At 50.8% G+C, this 20,099-nt stretch overlaps 1 protein-coding gene across 1 annotated transcript in view; it reads right to left on the bottom strand.

Moving 5' to 3' along the window:
• LOC119178727 (uncharacterized) overlaps positions 1-4,567 on the bottom strand; it is a 38,257-nt gene extending 33,690 nt beyond the window's left edge. The window contains exon 1 of the mRNA XM_037429963.2: positions 4,292-4,567. Coding sequence (XP_037285860.2) covers positions 4,292-4,488 — 197 coding nt within the window. The 5' untranslated portion in view covers positions 4,489-4,567. The remainder of the gene's footprint in view (positions 1-4,291) is intronic.
• Between the last annotated feature and the right edge of the window lie 15,532 nt (positions 4,568-20,099).

The following is a 20,099-nucleotide window of genomic DNA, read 5'->3' as shown; positions in this document are numbered from 1 at the left end:
GTAGGGACGTCAAAGGGTAAGCGAGGTCGGCGAACCTGGGCACGAAGCGACGGAAGTACGAGCATAGGCCCAAAAAGCTTCGCAACTCTCGTACCGACTGAGGTTGTTTGAAGCTGCTGACTGCTGCGACTTTCTGGGGGTCGGGTCGAACGCCATGCTTGTCCACCAGGTGACCGAGAACGAGAGTCTCACGGCTGCCAAAGTGACACTTCTTAGAGTTCAGGGTGAGCTTAGCTCTCTCAAGGCAGGTGAGAACAATGTCTAGACGATGGTTGTGTTCATCGAATGTACGGCCAAATATTATAATGTCATCCAGGTAGCAAAGACAAACTTCCCACTTTAGTCCACGTAACACAGAGTCCATGAAGCGCTCAAACGTGGCTGGAGCGTTGCATAGGCCAAACGGCATTACATTGAATTCAAATAGACCATCTGGGGTTATGAAGGCCGTTTTCTCTTTGTCATTCGGGTGCATGGGTATTTGCCAATAACCAGATCTCAAATCCACGGATGAGAAGTACGATGCCGAATGTAAACAATCGATGACATCATCAATCCTGGGAAGCGGGTAGACATCCTTTTTAGTAACAGAGTTGAGCCGTCTGTAATCCACGCAGAATCGCCATGTACCATCCTTCTTTCGGACAAGAATCACAGGGGCAGCCCAAGGACTACACGACTCTTGAATAACCCTTTTCTTTAACATCTCTTCTACCTGTTGAGTAATGACCTTGCGCTCCGCAGATGAGACACGGTATGGTTTCTGCCGGATAGGGTGAGCGGATCCTGTGTCAATCCCATGGCGAGTACGCCACTCGAGTACACTTATTTGCTCTTCTTTCTGCGCAAAGTCAAATATAGTAGCGTGCTTCGCAAGGACTTCGACCAAAGCTTGACGTTTTTCTGATGATAGCGACTTGTTTACCATACTCAGAAAGTTGGCTTCTGTATGGTACGTTGCACAAATAGGATCTACTCTCTCGTCACTTAAAGATGCAATGAAACTGGTCGCATTTTGTTCGAAGCGGGCGAGTCGCATTCCGCCGGGTAGCATAACAGGTTCATTTGAATAGTTCGACACCCATAAGGCCGATCGCCTATCACTGATCGACAGAACACAATGTGGAATGAGCACATTTTTCTTGGCGCAATTAAGAGGAATGGGCTCCACAAGAACATCAAACTTTCCGGCGTCCGAGGCAGAGGCGTCAACGCGTACGGTCTTCATCGAGTTGGGCGGCAAGACAACATCCTCAATGACGGTGATAGATCCTTGACAGCACCTAGGATCGTCAGTAAATGCCGATAGCATAATCTCGCCAGCACCGCAATATACAGTAGCCCCACACTCGCGTAGAAAATCGATGCCCAAGATGATGTCATGGGTGGAGCTGGTCAGGACGGCGAATTCAGCCTCGAAGACCTTGTCACCCAAAGTGACACTAACAACACACACACCGATCGGGCACAATGTCTCCCCGCTCACTGCACGAAATGATGCACAACTGTCCCAGCGAAACATCACTTTATGTCCTAGCCGCAATTTGAAGTTAAGACTCATCACTGAAACAGCTGCTCCAGTATCTATCAACGCCATCGTAGGAAGTCCATCAATAAGCACGGGGACCCTATTTTGAGTCATAAAAACGGGTGGAGGCATAGGCGGATGTAGTGACAAATGTTCGGCGACCTCACCTCCATTGGCCGCACCACCTAGTTTCCCGGAGGCGGGGAGGTGACGCGTCGACCAGGAGATGGGGAACGGAACCGGCGTGTTGTGGGGGGCGTCAAGCTTCGCACGGAGGAAGGCGAGTCGTTGCGTAAATTCCGATGGAAATTGCGTCCTACATGTGTATCACTGTGGGTCGTTTGCTGGAAGCCGTCCCCAACGTACGCGTCCCGCATTGAACGCATACCACCGCGCCAGCGGTTTTGTCGAGAAGAAGGTGATGGTTCCTCGTAGTAGCGTTGCTGGGGGCGACGCCTTTGACCACAGAATCGAGCCACATGTCCACGAAAACCGCAGTTATAGCACACAGGGGCCTCACGCACGTCGCCAAACCTTCCACGAGGCGCCATGTGCCCATGATCGTCCCACGAAGACACCATTGTAGGCGGTTGGCGGGAGGCGTTCTGGAAACCACGGCGATGATGTAAGTTGTCGGTTGGGGGCGCTGGTGCTCTTGATTGGGGCACATCATATAGCGTGGCATCAACGGCAGCACACATTGCGTCGTATGGCGGGGAGGTGTTGATAGCAGGTGCTCTCGGCGGGTTGACAGCATCACGTCGTCCAAGTTCTTCGCGTACGATTTGCCTGATCATTGAGGCAAGATCACAGGGGGATGTTGCAGGGACGTCGACACTTGCAACGGTGGTGATGTTGGCAAGTCTACCAAATTTGGGAGTGATGCGCCTAGCCTTCACTGTCTCAAACGTGCGGCAGTGTTGTATTACGTCCGCTACAGACGCCAAGGTGTCCTTGCCGATGAGGAAATTGTAGACATCCTCAGCAACCCCTTTGAGAAGATGCCCTACCTTGTCATCTTCTTTCATGCGTGGGTCTACAGACTTGCACAATTTCAGGATCTCTTCAATGTACGTTGTGCATGTTTCACCGGGGACTTGAGCATGCTGCATCAAAGTTTGCTCAGCGCGCTTCTTCTTCATCAATGGGTCTCCGAAGCAGCTCGCTATTTCTTTCTCAAACGCTTCCCAGGTCATTATTGTTTCTTCGTGCTTTTCAAACCACACCAACGCAGTCCCTTGAAGAAACAATCCGACGTTGGACAACCGGGAGGCCGCATCCCAACAGTTGTATTTACTCACACGGTTGAAGTGTTTCAGCCATTCGTCGACGTCTTCTCCGACCCTCCCTGAGAAGCTTCGTGGTACCATGTGCCGGGGCCACGCAGCGCCAGACGAAGAGTGCGTGGTGTCGCCGTCAGCAATCGGATCCATAGAGAGCGGTGGTAGACCAGCCAGTCGGCGGCTTCGGCGTAGTTCTTGAGGTAGCGCTTCCGTGATCGTTGGCCTTGGATCGCTCCGCTGTACCCCGCACCTTCCACCAATCTTGTTACGGTGCGATGGATGCCTTTATTTACAGGAGATGATCAATGCGAGAGTCCAGGGATCTGGCCGATCACCGCTCGTGCCAACCTCGTTCTCCTCTTCTTCCACGCGCATCCTCAGTATCGTAGCAATATGTAGAAAAGAATAGCCACTGTTCCTGAATGACCAGTGCCTGAAAGGGCATGTGCAAAGTTACAGTGGGTCTTGGACAAGAACTAGAGACCTGTTCCTAAATAAGCTACAGAAGTTCTTAAGCCTCAGCACTCTAGGACCCCAGTGTACGTTCAGTCATTCAATGTCCCCTAATACAACTTCACTTCAGCAGCATCTGTTAACACTGTGCATACTTCACCAGTGTATGCACTTATTTTCAGTGATGGGAGGCACAAGATTAAATTGGGAAATAGTGGCGGTTCCCTATTGTTTTGTCAATTTTCACAGAGATTGCTAGGCTACGTTCCTCATGCTCACCGAACGTATTTTTTTGAACATCAAATGGGCTGTATTTGGCAGTGTTAGGATGAATGCCCTGTTCAATTCGAATATTGTCATTGTGCACACAAAAATCGCCAGTGTGGACTTAACAGCTCTCACACAAGAACATGTTAAATTCTTAATAAATCATTGTCTCTTGAACTTATTGTATTGTATGTATTTAAATGAATTAATTTGTTCCTAATTCATCGCATCAGTAAGACATGAAGTAGTGCTTCTGAATCAGTATTCCGAGTTTTCAAGTACTATTTTTTATGTATGTTTGACCATACGCAATACTCGCGTAATCAACAGTGGCCATTGAAAAGTGAATGTGCGCATAGGCGTACAGTTACCTAGGGGGACCTCGTTAGACTATTCGGCCCATAGTCTTCCTGAAGTAAAGACGGGAAGTAAACAGCCAAGGGACCGCCCTCTCATTCACGGACTTTTGGCTGTCGACCATTATCATCACAAACCTGAGTGGCCATAACGCAGTTAAATAAAGAGGCAGACTTTCCGCGCACTCCCTTCCCCTCGTGCACACGACCATGAATGCCATGCGATGTCATGCGCGACCTGTACAATCCTTGAAAAGATTTGCATTCATGTAGAAATTTATTATGCCTATATTGACGAAGTTGGAGGCACGAAACCTCGTTTTGATTGCCCCTTCTTGGCACCTGAAAATTTGCCGTCAACTGATTTTAACAGCACTAAACACTGAATGATATAAATTACTTACTCTCGGAAATAGACTTCATCCCTTGCTCGCAGACGGGGAAGCAGTGTGTGGGCCTGTCCTTCAGTATCTCTGTACCTCCAAAGCGGATGCACCCAATATCTTCGCGGCGCATTTCGAGAGCGGCGACGCTGAAGCAACAGCAGACACGCCATCATGGTAACGTTGAGCGTTGCGAGGAGATCGTCGTCGCCGGCCATTGTTCGCACGATTGCACCGTAAAGTCGGAGAGCTCAGAACAGACGACGAAAAAGCGCGCGAAATCTCACGAGCCGCTGCGAGACCGCTCGAGACTGTTGTCACTTGACTACCGCAGATGTGGCCAGCGTGCCGCTTTTCACCGCTCGGCGGCGAAGACGCGCGTCATGCCGCGGCGGCACGCTTCCCGCTAGTGTGTGCGTACCCTAAGTACGGCCGCGCCAACGTTGGCCGCGCCCGCGTCGGAGCAGTCACCGCTGCACGCAACTGCGGCGCAGCCGCTAAACGATCTGTTGGAAGCGGTGCGCTCGCAGCCTGGTGCTTTAAAGGGAGACCCCGAGTCCCCTCGGCCAAGCGTTCCGAGTAGCTTAAGGGTACCTCTGCTTAAGGGTACCTCTGCGTCAGGGACAGTGACTTAAACACTCAGCGTTGCCATGGGGTATCCCTCCTTTTGAAACGTATGTCAAATGTATACTGTTGCAAAACGAGGCTTCAACGCAGATGGCGGCCATTCTTAGAGAACAAAGGCAGTAGCTCCGAGAGAGGACAATGCTCCACCTTTAAATAACTTACTTGGTAATCTAGGAAGCTAGTTTTCGAGCCGCCTTCACTAGGCTTTTCCACCACCTAAACAGGACACTAGTAAAACAACGAAAGCTCAAAACGAAGAATTCTCGCATGAGTTCCGTTTACACACGAAGAAAAACTTAAGCCATCATGCCAGCTCTCTGCGCACGCTATAACCCAAGCTCAAACGTGACCGTTTCTTCACGCCTCTAGTAGGACACACCCTGACAGACTCAAATTTTTCACACTAGATTCGGCTGCATCTCACAACTATCAAAATTTTGTCGTTCCTACCTCGACTTTCGATAATGCCTAACGCTCCGCCTAAACTATCACACGATACTTAAGCATTCTATCAAAGCCAAAGCCACAGAACTAAACCTTGCGTACTAGTCTTGTTTGGTTAATGATACATTATAAAGCCAGCCCCTTGGATAAAGAACGCGCTGGGTTCCTTTAGGTGCGTTAGCTCTATTCGCACTTACACAGTGCTGTAACATTTTACGACCAAAGATACGCTTCCGTACCATCTAAAAAAAATCTAAACGCGCATTTGATTGCAAATGTAACACAATCCACACTTAGCATGTACCCTTCGAACCAATCTTTGTTTTCTTATCAAAGCTGAAAAAATGTTGAGAAAAAAAAGCTCCTTTCCGGAAACTCTGGGTTGCATTTTGCGAAAAGCTTGCAGCCGACCTTCATGCTTTTAGCCTTGCACGTGGCGCTCGTGTTCTTTGCCGCTTTCGCCATCGCCAAGGCCACAATGAGCGCGAGCTCCTAGCCCAACTTTGCTATCTCGCCTCATTCCTGAATCTGGCCGGCTTTCTTCGGGACACTGAAGAAACCTGAAATGCGGGGGAAAGATTCGCCATTGTCCTTTGGTGTTTGGTTCCACCCTGAATTTAGGACCAGCAGCCTTTCGATTAGAAACCTGTCGACGTAGTTGTTAATGCAAACCTGTTCCTTTCAACTGTGCCTTCTTTCTTGGGGACGCACGTCCCTTTCCGCTACTTCTCTCTCACCGATTTTCGCCTGACCCTACGCGTCAAAGGACTTTTTATTGAATTACCCGTTGGCCAACCTTTCCGTTTTCGCTGCGGCGTGCCCTCTGCCTCCACCTTTTGTGGTGCCGCACGTCCCCGCTTCCTTCTTTTGCGGTGACGCTTACGTACAACCTTTCTTTGATTGTTACAAACTTTCCTGGTTGCGTCATTGGCAACCCCACAGTTGAGGTGTGCCTGTGCACCACCCTTTCTGCAGCCTGTGCCCTTCGGTTTCCCCTCTCCATTGCTCTGACGGGCTAATTTATCTGCGCTACCCCTCACAAAACCAGACTTTCCAGACTCTGGGCTCACCACAGATCACAACTCTTAGAAATTAGCGTCCTGCTTGATTTCCGGGTAGTTTTTACCGTCCGGCTGGTCGTTTACGTGCCGCTGCACGAGGCATGTCTCTAACAACAAACAATCTCTGTTCATGCTGCTGGGATTAGACATTTTCCCGAAACGATCCTTCACAGAACTTGTGCCTGTTCGTATACCTACGACAGCCTCGCAATGTACCTTCTCCCCCTCTGAAACATTTCCCACGCTATCTGTAGGAAATACTTTCAACAGTAGCTCGCCCTCGCTAGCGGTACTCTCGGGTTTCAGTAGCGTTATGTCTTCGCTACATTTAGGACTACCTTCGTTGTCCTCTCTTTCAACATCCGAAAGGTCATTCCCTTGCTGAGGCTCGCGCGTGGTCTCCAGCTCACCCTTCTGTTCAATGACGCCACCAGGGCGACTGGAACCAGTCTCGGTCTCACATGGAACACCTTTTGGACTTGCTACAGTTTGCATACCAGCCACCATCCCGCTCTCTACATACACTACCTTTGCACCACCGGAGAGTCGCGTACCTTCCCTAGGCGCAATTTCACTAACAACAACCTGTAGCTCTTTTCTCTCCGCTGAAGGATCACTTTGCATGTCACACTAACAGAGACGCGTACCTTTCTCGGGCGGTACCTCGCAAACAGCGGCTTCCTCAGTGACTTCTCACTGCATCGTACTCGCCACTTCACCGCACCTATCGGGCTCTACACATACTTCACATATACACGACGGATGACGATCCTGATGCAGTTCCCGAATGCGATTATTCGACCTTTCTATCCTCTCAGAAGTGGCCTGCATCGTAGCTTCATGTGTACGTATCCTTTCGGCTTCTGCCTCTTTTTCTCTGGGCTTCTTCCTTTTCTTCCTCAATGTCCATGACATAGCCTGAGAGTTCCTCATCGTCCAACCCTGTCCCGACGATCCGCTCGATCAGTCCTGTTTTTGTTGGGGAGTCTGACACATCTAAGTTCATCTCCCTTGCGATTGTTAGCAACATAGGTTTTTGCAGGGCTTTCAGATTCATGACCGCTTCCGGTACCGTTCTCTGTTCCACTAATGATTACTGTCTTGCAGCTAATTAACCCTGACAACAACGACAGCCCTAGTTTTCTGCCTTGCCTCAAGTTACCTGTTAACTTAGTCTGCAAAAGCTTCCTTAAGCTCTTACACGGAATCCTGTTCCGTCACTGTTAACCTTGCCGTCACCCACAGATTATAGCTTAAACAAGCTACCTCACAATTATCTGCCCGACGCAAGTTATCTGTTAACCATATGACTAAAACAGCCCTGTCACCGTTAACCTTGCCGTCACCCACAGACTATAGCTTAAACAAGCTATCTGACAATCTGCCTGACGCCAGTTACACAATGACCAAATAAGCTATGCTCCCTACTAGCTTCTACTCACACATTAGTAAATGCCTGGTAAAGTTTAACAGAGAAAGTCGGCACTCACCCGGCTCGCAGTTGAACCTCCAGCGTCGTGCATCTCAGCAGTGCCTTCCGGTTGCCTCTCACAGTCGATGACCTCGTGTCATCCCAGAACTGTCGTTCGGCTGCCTCTCAAGTCGATGAGCTCAGATAATCCGACCGTTGTCGTCCAATCACCTCTCCAAGTCGATGGGTGTCGTAGCATCTGATGGCTGTCATCGAGTCGTTGCTACCTGGGTTGACACCAACTCTCCGCTGAATCCAGTGGTTGCGACCTGGGTTGACGCCATCCCACCGCTGAATCCAGTGATTGCAACCTGGGTTGTCGCTATCCCACCAGTGCCATCCAGTTGTTGCGACTCCGAGTCCCACGGGTCTAAGTTTGGTAGCGGGCCTCCGTCCTAGGACCATTCATCGAACAAGTCAGATGATGTGCTCGTAAAAGCGACAACTTATTTACATGGTTAGTAATTGAGAATTCGAAAGGAGAACGAGAAGTAAAAAACTGTACAGAAGAGCTGTTGAACTGTAGAACTTCAAATACACGAAAGTCTTCGGCTTATATAGCGCCTCGTTGCCAACCCTGGGCACATTGTCCGCGGCTTCCACCAATAGGGCGCTCCATGGTCTAGGTGCTCCACCCATGAAGGAGAGGAAAGACACCACACAATGCATGCGGAGAGGGCACAGTCCACACGATGCCTAAATATGGTCGCCAAACCACTCCACCGACGTTTTCGCACACGTCACCAAGTTTCGCGCACGTCTGATGATTTTGGTTTCCAAGATTCTTCTGGCAGCTGGGTGAGGTTCGAAAAACCGGCTGCCAGTACACGTGTCAAACACACGTCACAAAGTTTCGCGCGCGTCCGATGACATTGGCTTCCAAGATTCTTCCAGCAGCTGGGTGAGGTTCGAAAAATCGGCTGCCGGTACACGTGTCAAATTTGCCTGACTGTTTGGGTAGGACAATGTAGTGGTGGGCCAGCATATCGTCAAAATATGCCACCCCATTCAGCCAACCCTATGGAGAAAAGGGGGGAAGGAATAGTCAACTAATCCCTCGTCACCGAGGTGGGCTCTGGCAAGGGCTCCAGCACATAGTGCATTATCCCTTTCTTCACCCCCACATTTCATTCCTGGTTGTTTGCTAGAAGCAGGGGCTTAGCTGCAAATATCCAAGGGTCCGCCTCTCCTCGCAAGATGCAGCTACAACCAGTTTGGCTTTACCTTCAGCTTGAACTGTAAATACCATGCTGGTTCCGAGATTTCCAGATCCTAAGTGACCTCAAAAATAGCCCAGCTGCCTCCTTGTCTGCCTCGAAAGCCTTGCTTCCAGCAAACAGAATGGCCTTTCTTGAGTCGAGCTCACAATGACCTCTCTTGGCTCAGGCGTTTTCTTTGCGCGAACTAGTCCCGAACGCGTATTTGGAATTGCTGGCCCCGCATCGCACGAAAGAGAGAAGAGAAAGAGTGCGAGGAGGACGCCAGCTTCAGGATTGCTCACGCGCTATTGGTTCGCCTCTGGAGGTGACGTGCTGGTGACGCGCGCGTTCCGCAGCCACACTGACTAAACTTGCACACCTGCACGTCATTTTCAGCCATGCTCCCCACTCCTCTCCGACTAAGTGGCGCAACCCCCGCCATAATTCGTCATAACGAGGGACGGAGTTGGGGATACACAATAGGGGAGCGAAGAAAAGACTTTTGTTGGGTGCTCGAGCTGCCTATTCAGACAACAGAGAAGCCTTGGAAAGGGCATTGTTAACTCCCCAAAAATTGCCTGCTTCGTGGTCGTTTGAAGAAAATACATGGGGCGAATTTTCTCTCAGCCGCCGATCTCTCGAAGACACGCTGACAGTCACTGTCGTTGTAGCAGAGTGACGGAAACATAGAGAAGTGTTTTTACGGCTGTTCCATTGTGCGGAAGCACTCTCGCCCATTCGGTGCCTTGGATGGATTGCTACCGTGCGGCGAGGGCGCGAGCGAGCAGGTTTCGGTAAGATGGTGATAGCACGGTAATGGTTTCAATAATAGTGAAAGCTGGGCTAGTTGGCGGTTCATGCTTGGGATGTAAAAACAGTGCAAAAATATAGAAAAGGACAGAGGAAGAGACGACACCGCGCTGAACACTCAACTAATGGTTTCAATGAGCTAAGAGGTTCCGACTGTCAACGTGAAGTGCCTCCGCAACACCTTCAGCACAGACAGCAGCAAGGCAACTAATACGACGTGTATCATCGTATTAGTTGGCTTGCTTTAGCTGGCGAGCCACTTATGCACATCCGTCTGTGCAGAGGTGGACGAGGAGGCACTTCACGTCAGATGGGCCGGCCAAACTGGCGTCTTTTCCGCACGTAAATGTGCGCGTGACTGCAAAACACGCTTCACGTTTGATGTGCTGGCGTCTAATTCAGACGTGAGCGTCTGAGTGTCTCCCGTGGCAGTCGGAATCGCGTTTCTGCAAGGGCAGTTGGAACTGGTATGGTGTGTGACAGAAGCGCGATGCACGTGACCGAACGTAAGATGGTAATTTCGAACTTTAATTCGCACCTGAGCGTCAACCACGCCAGAAGTGGCGCGTATGATGTAGTGATTGATTGAATAAAAAAAAACAGTCATTCTTCTGGAACTCTTCCGGGTAGCACGGTTTAGCTTACAGGGAGAGGGAAAAGAGGATGCAGAAAGGCAGAAAGGAAAGGTGAAGGAAGAGTGTGGTGGCAGGTTGTGGGTGCTTCCGTTCGATGGAACAGCAAGAAAAACTCCGCACATTTCATTGCGGGCTCGTGCATGCGTCACCTGCACGTCACCTACAGGCGTGCACGTCACCTACAGAGAGGAACCAATAGCACGCGAGCAAACCTGACGCTGGCGCTGGCGTTCTCCTCGCACTCTTTCTTTTCCCTCTTTCGTGCGATGTAGGGCCAGCAATTCCAAATTCGCGTCCCGAACCCCTCGTGCAGGTTTTGCCGAGAGGAAAGTAACCTGTCTTGACGGCACACCCTTGCTTGGAATGCGTCAAAATATTTTTGTGCCGTTCACAAAGGCCAAAAAACTTCCATAATTATAACGGTCGTAACACCCTGCGGTCCTGTCCACTCCGGCGGTGCCGCCTGGCCCGGGCCTTCGGCCCGCCCTGTCGACCGACTCCGATCAGGCAGTCGTGGCGACGCTCATCACGGACTCTTCATTCAAGTCGGCCATCGCTGCTGCGGTGTCTGCCGTCCTCCCGCGGCCCCTGGTTCCTGCTGAGACGCCACCGAACGAAGACACCGGGGACCCCGTCAATCTCGTTGACGGCACTGAGCTGGACCTCAGTTGTTTCGAATAAAAGTGTCATTGGACGCTTTTATTACGGCGTCTTTAGGGCGGCCTCGGTCTTAGGAGGGGGGAGGGATGTGGGAATCGAGAGCGCCCTCCTACCGGGCGCCTCGTTCCCCAGCTGCCGCGCGCGCGCCGACGGCGTAGCCTGGGAGCGCATAAACACCGGCATCCGCCAAGATGGCTGCCAGGGCGCCTCTTGGTCTGGGCGAGTCAACTGTCTGCTCCTTTCCGCGCAGGCAGGACCGGGCACGCTATGCTGGCGCGCTGCGCGGGCCTACGTCACAACGCAGCGCCATTTACCTTTGGGCCGCGCGTGACATCCTCCTCTTCTACGAGCTATGTTGCGGCTGACGATTCGCTCGTCGCGGCAGATGTTCTCAGGCCTTCACGAGGGGTTGACGCGCTGCTAAACAGGCGGCTTCTCGTTCGTGCGTTCGACTTTGGCCCTTGTGCGGGAGTCGTTGCGCCCTAGGCAAGCATACTTGCTAGGTCTTGCGGAGTTCCCTATACGGCCTGCAAGCCTGTAAGTGTCGCACTGTGCTGCATCTTGGGTTAATAACCCCTTTGTTCTTGTTTTCCTGCCTCGTGCGTGGTTTCTGCGCCATGCCGGAGAAATTGACGAACCCGGCCGCAGCGTCTTCGCACGCAGCGGCAGTGGAGGACGTCGCATCTCAACACGGTTGCGCTTAGTAGGTAAGCCTTGTGCGAACCTATCTCCACAAGTCTGACGACGAATCTACCTCGTCGACTGTCACGGGCAGTACCGCGGGTAAGTTGAACAACAATTCTTCTTGCCCTAACTGTGGACCAGGCAATTGCGGGTGTTCATTGATGCCTGACACAAGGTACTCGTCCACGAACGAGGACTCCCTTCCGAGGGGGACTCTCGTTCGTAGGCTTATTTTGGGTAGCTTTTCAGCAGCTGCAACCTTCGAGTATTAGCTGCTTCCTTTCTCTTCTGTGTTTTTCTTTTCGCTTCTTGTCTATCCTAGTGTGTTTTCTTTCCTATATTTCATCATGGCTTCTTCTCTCACCGTTACTACATTTAATTGTCGAGGTATCACAAGAGCAGCGAAACAGGCCGAGGTTATCCATTTAACTCGGTCTCGCAAAATAAACATTCTAGTTTTGCAAGAAACCTTTGTGTCTAGATTGGGACAGATTAAGAACTTCGACAGAACGTTTGGCACCAAATCCTACTGGAATTATGGCGGCACACGTTGCCGGGGAGTTGCTGTCATTTTTATGCCACGATTCACCGGTTCTGTGCTACGCTACGCCAGGGATTCGGATGGCCGTGTTCTGTCGGTGGATCTTGACTCTGGTGTTAGAATCGTGAATGTTTATGATCCAGCGCAGTACGGGCAGCAGAAAGATTTCTTTAACTCATTAGATTCATGTCGAGTTGGTCCTTCCTGTGTCATTTTAGTAGGCGATTTCGACTGTGTTTTAGAACAAGCGGATCATGTTTCCCTCAGAGGAACTCCAAAGTTTAGAGATAGAAACGGCGACCTAGAGTTGCAGGAGCTTGTTAACGAGCTGGGACTTGTCGATGCTTGGCGGTCCCTTCGCGCTCTTCAGTCGGGAATAACTTGGACGGGGAGGAGGAGCCGGTCGAGGATCGATCGCTTTCATGTCTCGCCCTCACCTGTTCCTAGCATGCACTCTAGCTGGCTGTGTTCTTCCGCATTGAGTGATCATAGCCTCCTTGCATTGAGATTTGCCGACTCTAGTTTAGTGCCATGGGGCAAGAGACCTTGGCGTTTAAATCCGCGGCTCCCTAAAGATAAGGACGCCACAAAAGATGTAGCAAGGTTTCTCATCGGTTCACTCCTTGGCGACCAGAACTTAGGCGGTAGCGAATGGGACACAGTGAAGGCCGGAGTCGCGGAGCGCTTTCGGGATTGGGGCAAGAGGCGGGCGCGGGAGGAGCGCGCCGGGCTCAAAGCGGTCTCTGACGCGGTTCTCCTGCTCTTAAAGCCGTTGTCTGACGGCCCGGGGGTAACCGCGGCTCTTCCCTGCGCAAAGAAAATAGAGTCCTGCTCCAGCGACGCTGGGACCGCTTGCGGGCCACAGCACGCGCAGAGCAGTCACAAATGGAGGCTTGGTGCAGCAGAAATGTCCTTCGCAGACACTTAGCTAGGAAGAGCTCAGCGATAACCTCTTTGGTCAATCCAAACACAGGCAGTTTAGTGGACACACAGGACGAAATATTAGAGGTGGCAAGGCAGTTCTACAAGAACCTTTATGCCGAACAACCTCCCACTCCGTACTCGTTTCCTTTCACCAAGACTTACAAAGACTTTGATATTTTTGACACTCCTCTCGTCGAAGAGGAGGTGCTTGAAGCCCTTAAATCCATGAACCGTAATCGTAGCCCAGGTTCAGATGGTTTGACAGTCGAGTTTTATGTCAAATTTTGGAAGGTTTTGGGGGGGGGGGGCTTTTATCACATTGGCAAACAGGCTTCTCTGTGAGGGACCAAGTCAGCAACTCAAAGGGAGGGGCGGATCACTCTCCTGTGCAAGGTTGAGACGAGACGCACCAACCTGAGAGCCTGGCGGCCCATCACCCTTCTAAACTGTGACTACAAGCTCATAGCTAAGTGCCTGTCCGTTTGACTCACTCCAGTGCTTCGTACTGTTTTGGGTCCGTACCAGGCGTGTTGTGTCCAAGGTAGATCGTGCCAACTTCATGGTTTTGCTATCAGGGACTTTATAGAATGGTCGAATTCACGCAGCCTAAACGGAATCCTTTGTTCTTTTGATCACAAAAAGGTTTTTGATATTATCAGTCATAAGTACATCTTTAAAGTTTTAAAGCAGGTGGGCTTCAGTTCCAAGTTCATTAGCATGGTCAGCGCTCTCTACTTTCGTCCTAGTTTTGCTGTTGTCATACAAGATCGTGCCTCGGAGTATTTCGGTGTGTGCCATGGGGTCAGACAGGGCGAACCACTGTCGTCCGTTCTCTACGTGCTCGCATTCAAGCCGCTCTTGCAGAGGCTTCCTAAAGACACCAGCGTAGGTAGATTTCCCCTTCCACCAGGTTCCCCCCAGGTGGCAATGTTCACCTATACGGATGACCTCTCTATTGCCGTCCCGGACGAGATGGAGGGGTACTGCTCGGCAAGCGGCACCAGGATAAATAAGTCGAAGAGCGCAGTCATGTATCTGAACTGCGCTCCCTCCAGTCCATGTCCTGTGCATGGCCTCCCCATAAAGGAGCGCCTACGTATATTAGGTTTCCATTTCGAGCCAGATGGCCTGACTACCGAAAACTGGCAGCTAGCAAGGCATAAGCTGACCGACAGGATTAGGGAACTCGGTGCCTTGTCTTGTCCGCTTACAGCTAGGGCTACGATAATTCGATCACTGTTGTTTAGTTTCCTTATGTACATAGGTTCGGTTATGCCAGTTAAGCCCCACACCAAGGTTCTCTTGGAAAAAAACTTTACGAGTTCCTTTGGAGTCGTGCGTCTCCTTTTGTGTCACGCCCCGTGTGGAAATTGCGTAGGGACGAAGGAGGACTATGTATTCCCGACCTTAGCGTGGTGACCACGGCACACGTTAAATGGACACGGGTAGCTCTTGATTCAGATATGCTCCTTACTATAAGCTTTGCATCGTACTTTCTGAGCACGCGGCTAAGGCTGTTCTCGCCTGGGGCATTTTTGAATTCGGTGCCTCGGGCAGGAACGCCTTCTGCCTTCTATGCAGGGGCCGCTTCTACTTTGGCCGATCTCCAAGAGGTCGACCCCGAGATAGATTTAGTTTCGATAGAAGTACACGAGTTAGTTGATAGACTTACCCAAGAATTACCCGCAAACTGTAGCATTTGACCTGTCCCACCATAGTCCTCATTGGCGGTTAATTACTGCCAGTTTCCTGGACGCCAAGCGCGCTACATTCATGTATCACCTGGCCAGAGGGTGCCTTCCTCTAAAGTTCAGGCCCTTCACGAGAATTCCTCAACGAGGAACATGCCCGTTTTGTGGCACTATGGCGGACCTGGTTCACGTGTTCTCCCAGTGCGCACTACCAGCTTCCCTCCATTGAAGGATAGCTAGCTTGTTTCGCCACCCAGGTGTTCCTTTCAACACCGTTCGTGTTCTTCATCCCCTGTCGGGACAAGCGGCTAATCAATACGTGCTTCTGCCTGTTGAGGGCTCCTACAAAGTGTGAGTGGCACGGTGCTGTGCCGTCTTTGACGGCAAGCGACCCGGGCTTCACGAAGTGCTTGCAAAAGTACGGAAGGAGGTCTGGTTCATTCTCCACCGAAAGTGGCAGCGCCTAGGTGCAAAGAAGTTTTATGAGATGTGGCACCGTTCGGTAGTGATTTTCAGTGAGTCAGGAGGGCATATAACTATCAATTTTTAATGATGGCTTTCTCTAAGGTTCCACGACTAGGCCTAGTGAGCCGGTTGCCCCCGAGTTTGGTCTGTATGGTTTTTCACCCGAGCTTTGCATGTGCTAAGGTGATCATTTCGCCTTGTCGGGCTTTACCCGCAAGTTCTGCGTTAACCCTTTCTGCAGGCTCGGCGTCTCTACTCGTCGAGGCGGAGGGTGGCTCCCTTCATCGAGAAGGACTAAGCCGGCTTTCAGCCGTGCCGGTTTCCATGGGTACATTTGGTTTGCGTGCAGCGGCATTGGCCTCTGCACCAAATAGCAGTCCCGTAGACCCCGCAGGACAGACTGTGTCTCACTTCGCCCTAGTGGTGAGGAGACAGGCCGTGACCGCAACGCACCTCGCGCCGAGCGATAGCCAATCCGTCCTGAGGAGGTGTCGTCGCAGGCTCTCAGCCGCGCGACAGTGTGAGGGCACGGGCACTTTGGTTGCGGTGACTGAAGTTACTGTCGTGTTTCCATGACGAACGACACCGTGTTTAACACGAACGGGAAAACGCCCCGTACTCTTTATTTACTCTGAATATATACATGTGCCTGTATGGCACTAATGCGCAGGGCGTTGCCCCGGTACGAGTGGCATGGCACAACGTAAGCATGATAACAGCTGAACAATTACGCCACATCTCCCCTTTTAAACAGAAGAACTGTAAAAACACCGTAGAAAGCATTTCTTATTGCATTCAGACTAACCAAACAGAACGAAAAGAGCCGCACACCAGTCAAAAGTTACCTGCACACACAAGTCCAAAAGTTACCTACAGCACTACATTCAAAAATACCATAACGGTCTGGTTTTCTTACAATTCTACCGAATCGGGTGAAATATTCGCCTGGAATTCAAAGCAGTTGAACATTGCTGCGATCGTCTGTGCGATCGCAGGGGGGGGGCTTGGTAGTTGGGCTGGCTGCTAGCAATTGAACTTTCCAGGCCAGAGGGAAAGTCGTACGACGCGTCGTAGGATTCTGGGACTCTGCTTGGCGCTTGCTTGACTAGCAATTTTCTGTTGCGTTCGATCTGGAGGCTGCTTTCCAAACCAACAACATATGACCGCGGCCGTTTAGCGCGCTGACAGATGACGCCTTCCCGTCTGCAGTCCTTAACCCAGACACTGTCTCCGGGTGCCAATGGGACAAGGTGGCGGACAGCGTGGCGGCGATCGTAATTTCGTCTCTGCATCCTTTTCCCACACCTCTTTCAGGCTGGGCGTCCTTACAATCAACTTGTCTGGATGGAGAGGCAGGGTGGTACGAAGCCATCGTCCCATGAGCAGCTCCGCTGGTGTTCTGCCTAGTAGTCCCAGGGCTAACAGTCCTGTAGGCTAACAGAGCCAAATAGGGATCATGAGACTTTACGAGTAGCCCTTTTACTGTTTTCACCATTCGTTCTACCTCCCCATTTGTCTGCGGGTACCTCGGGCTACACGTCACACTTTGGAATCCATAAGCCCTCGCAAACGCCTTAAAATACTCACTAACAAATTGAGCGCCGTTGTCCGTTACCAGCACTTCCAGAATACCGTGCCTTGCAAATACATCTTTTATGTGACTAACAACGCTGGTGCTGGTAAGAGATGTCAGCAAACACAACTCAGTAAAGCGCAATAGATAGTCCACTAAAAGCAAGTAGTTCCGGTCATGAAAGTGGAAGACATCTGCTGCGACCCTTTACCATGAACGATTAGGTGTCTGGGTTGGGATCATAGGTTCACTCGGCTGGTCTCGAAACTGTGAACAAATGCGGCAATCGCCATCCACGGTAGCAAGCTGAGATCTTAAACCAGGCCACCAAACGGATTCTCTTGCTCTCGCCCTGCACCTCACGATACCCTAATGGCCTCCGGGAAGCAGTTTTAAATTCTATTCTGGAGCGAATGCGGCGCAACGAGGCGCGTGCCATGCATGAGCCTTCCTTTGCAGACGCTCAGAGCTGCACAATCCTGCCAATATGGCCTCAATACGCTTGACATCGAAGCTGGTCTCGGCCATCCTTCACGAAGATAACGGCACAACATACGGCAGGTCTCAACCTTTGCCTGTTCTTCGGCAACCAGTCGAAACTGGTCCAACTCGCCCAACTCTGACAACACCCCAGAAACAAACGAGTTGACCTCCTCTACCGAAAGGACGCCCTTACTGTTTTGCTATCGCCTTGGCGCTCTAGAAAGTGCGTCAGCAATTTCCAAGTTTTCCCTGGAACATATTCCACCTCGAAACTGAGTCGCATCAGATGCATTCGCAATCGTTGAATGCGCGGCGGCAACAAATCAAGTGGGATCCTTCCTAGCAATGTGACTAGCGGTTTTGTGATCTGTTTCCAGCGTTATGTAAAGCCCACGCACGTAACTTTCAAGACGTTCGGCCGCCCAGGTTAGAGCTAGGGCCTCCTTTTCAATTAGTGCATAGCGCATTTCTGTTGGTGTCAATGATCTGGAAATAAACACAAGTGGCCATCTTTCTTTGGTTATACTTGAAGCAGAACTGCCCCTAAACCGTACGAAGATGCGTATGCAGAAAGAATAGTTGGATTATGCGGATCGAACTTTGCCATGCATCTATCGGAACAGATGGCCTGCTTTACACTGTCAAAGGCCACCTTCTGAGGTGCAGCCCAACTCCACTCCTTGTTCCTTTGCAGCAACTGACGTAACGGCGCACTCTTATCTGCTAAGTCAGGTATAAACCGCGAGCAATGATTTGCGAGACCAAGGAATCGGCGAATGTCGCTTACATTTTCCGGGGGCTTCATATCACTGATCGCCCTAACTTTAGCTGGGTCCGGTCGTATGCCATCTTTTCTCACTCGGCATCCCAAAAAACAAAGCTCTTTTACACTGAACTGGCATTTTTCCCGATTCGGGGTTACGCCGGCTTCTGCCAATCAGCTTAAAATCTGGAACAGTCACTCATCATGCTCTTTCTGAGACGAACCAAAGACCAGTACATCGTTCATTATGTTTACGACCCCCGGCACTTAATCAAGGATTTCACACATCTGCCTTTGAAAATACTCAGGAGCAGATGTTATTATGCCGTTATGGAGCGTCTGCCGTTATGGAGCATAACGGCAGACGCTCCAAGCAATAACGTACAAAAGGAGTAATAAACGTTGTCAGTAGCTGACAGCCCTTGCTTAGCTTTACCTGATGGAATCCCGAGTTCGCGTCAAGTTTAGAAAACACCATTGCTCCGCTAAGCAGCGCAAGTGTCTCATCAACAGTGGGGAGCACAAACCGCTCACGTTTCACACTCTTATTCAACTGCGTAAGATCAACAGAGATCCGAACTTGCCCGGAAGGCTTCAAGACGGGCACAATGCCAGCACACCATTTGATCGGCCCTTCAACGTTACGATTGACTCCGTTTTTTTTTTCCATGTCCTGTAGCTCGCATTTCACGCCATCCCTCAGCTGGTTGGGTATACGACGAGCAGTTTGAATAGCATAGGACACTGCGTCTTCTTTGAGACTAATACAGTATTCTCCTTTCATGGTACCTAAACCATGGAACAGAGAAGAAAAGCGCGTGTGCACAGTTTGATGAACTGAGGCTTCGTCTACAAATTTCACAATTCCTAAATCTTCTATTGCTGGCAAGCCTAAAATGACATTACTCGCCGAGTTGACGACAAAAACGTCCTGCCTAACCTGACATCGTCGCCACAGAATATTGGCAGTGAATTTCCCAGTGAACTTCACTGCCTGGCTCCTTCAAAATTACGTTAGACTGCTGTAGATCTTTCGGTACACCAGGGAAGGATGCTGGAACAACGTTGACCTCTGCTCCTGTGTCGACTTTAGCAGATACGGTCACCCCGTAAATAGTGACTTGAACAAAGCGAGCTCTTGCAATCGTACCAGCTAAAGTCCCAACAAAGTACGTTACACCCCTTCGATCTAATTGCTCACTCGAAGCATGACTCCGGCAAATACTGCACAGGCCTACCTCGGATGCACTTGCTTCGGCATTCGTGAAGTCCTGCCTTTGCGGGCACACCGCAGCGAAGTGTCCCCGTCGTTGGCACCCGTAGCAGATTGCTCCTTTTGCAGGACACGATGACTTCCAATGACGGGCTCTGCCACACGCCACACACTTTCGGACTTCTTTGTTGACACGTTGGTGCTCTGCCCGCCCGCAAGCTTCTCGATGAACTGCGTCGACCTCAAGGCTGGTTGCTTGGTGGTACGCACTGCTGTGAAGATCATGTTGTTGTTGTTGTACCACTTCTTTCGTTCTTTCCCTGGACAGTGCAGTTTTCAGATTCAGTGCTGAGTCCATTTGGAGGGCCTCGGACAGCTTGGAGTCCCGTAGTCCAACGACCAAACGGTCGAGGATCATCCTCTCTTTCATCACGCCATAGTCACACCTATCTGATAGTGTATATAACGCCTTCACGTAGTGGTCCACCAATTCCCCTGCAGCTTGGTGGGGGCGATGGAAGCACGCACTTTCGTTGACCAAATTCCGTGTGGCAGCGAAGTATGCGTCGAAGCGTTCATTCACCA

This window comes from Rhipicephalus microplus, chromosome 1 (genome assembly GCF_043290135.1).
Source record: "Rhipicephalus microplus isolate Deutch F79 chromosome 1, USDA_Rmic, whole genome shotgun sequence".
Classification (NCBI taxonomy): domain Eukaryota; kingdom Metazoa; phylum Arthropoda; class Arachnida; order Ixodida; family Ixodidae; genus Rhipicephalus; species Rhipicephalus microplus.
Note: the sequence above shows the minus strand (reverse complement) of the source record. Positions and strands in the feature narration are given on the sequence as shown.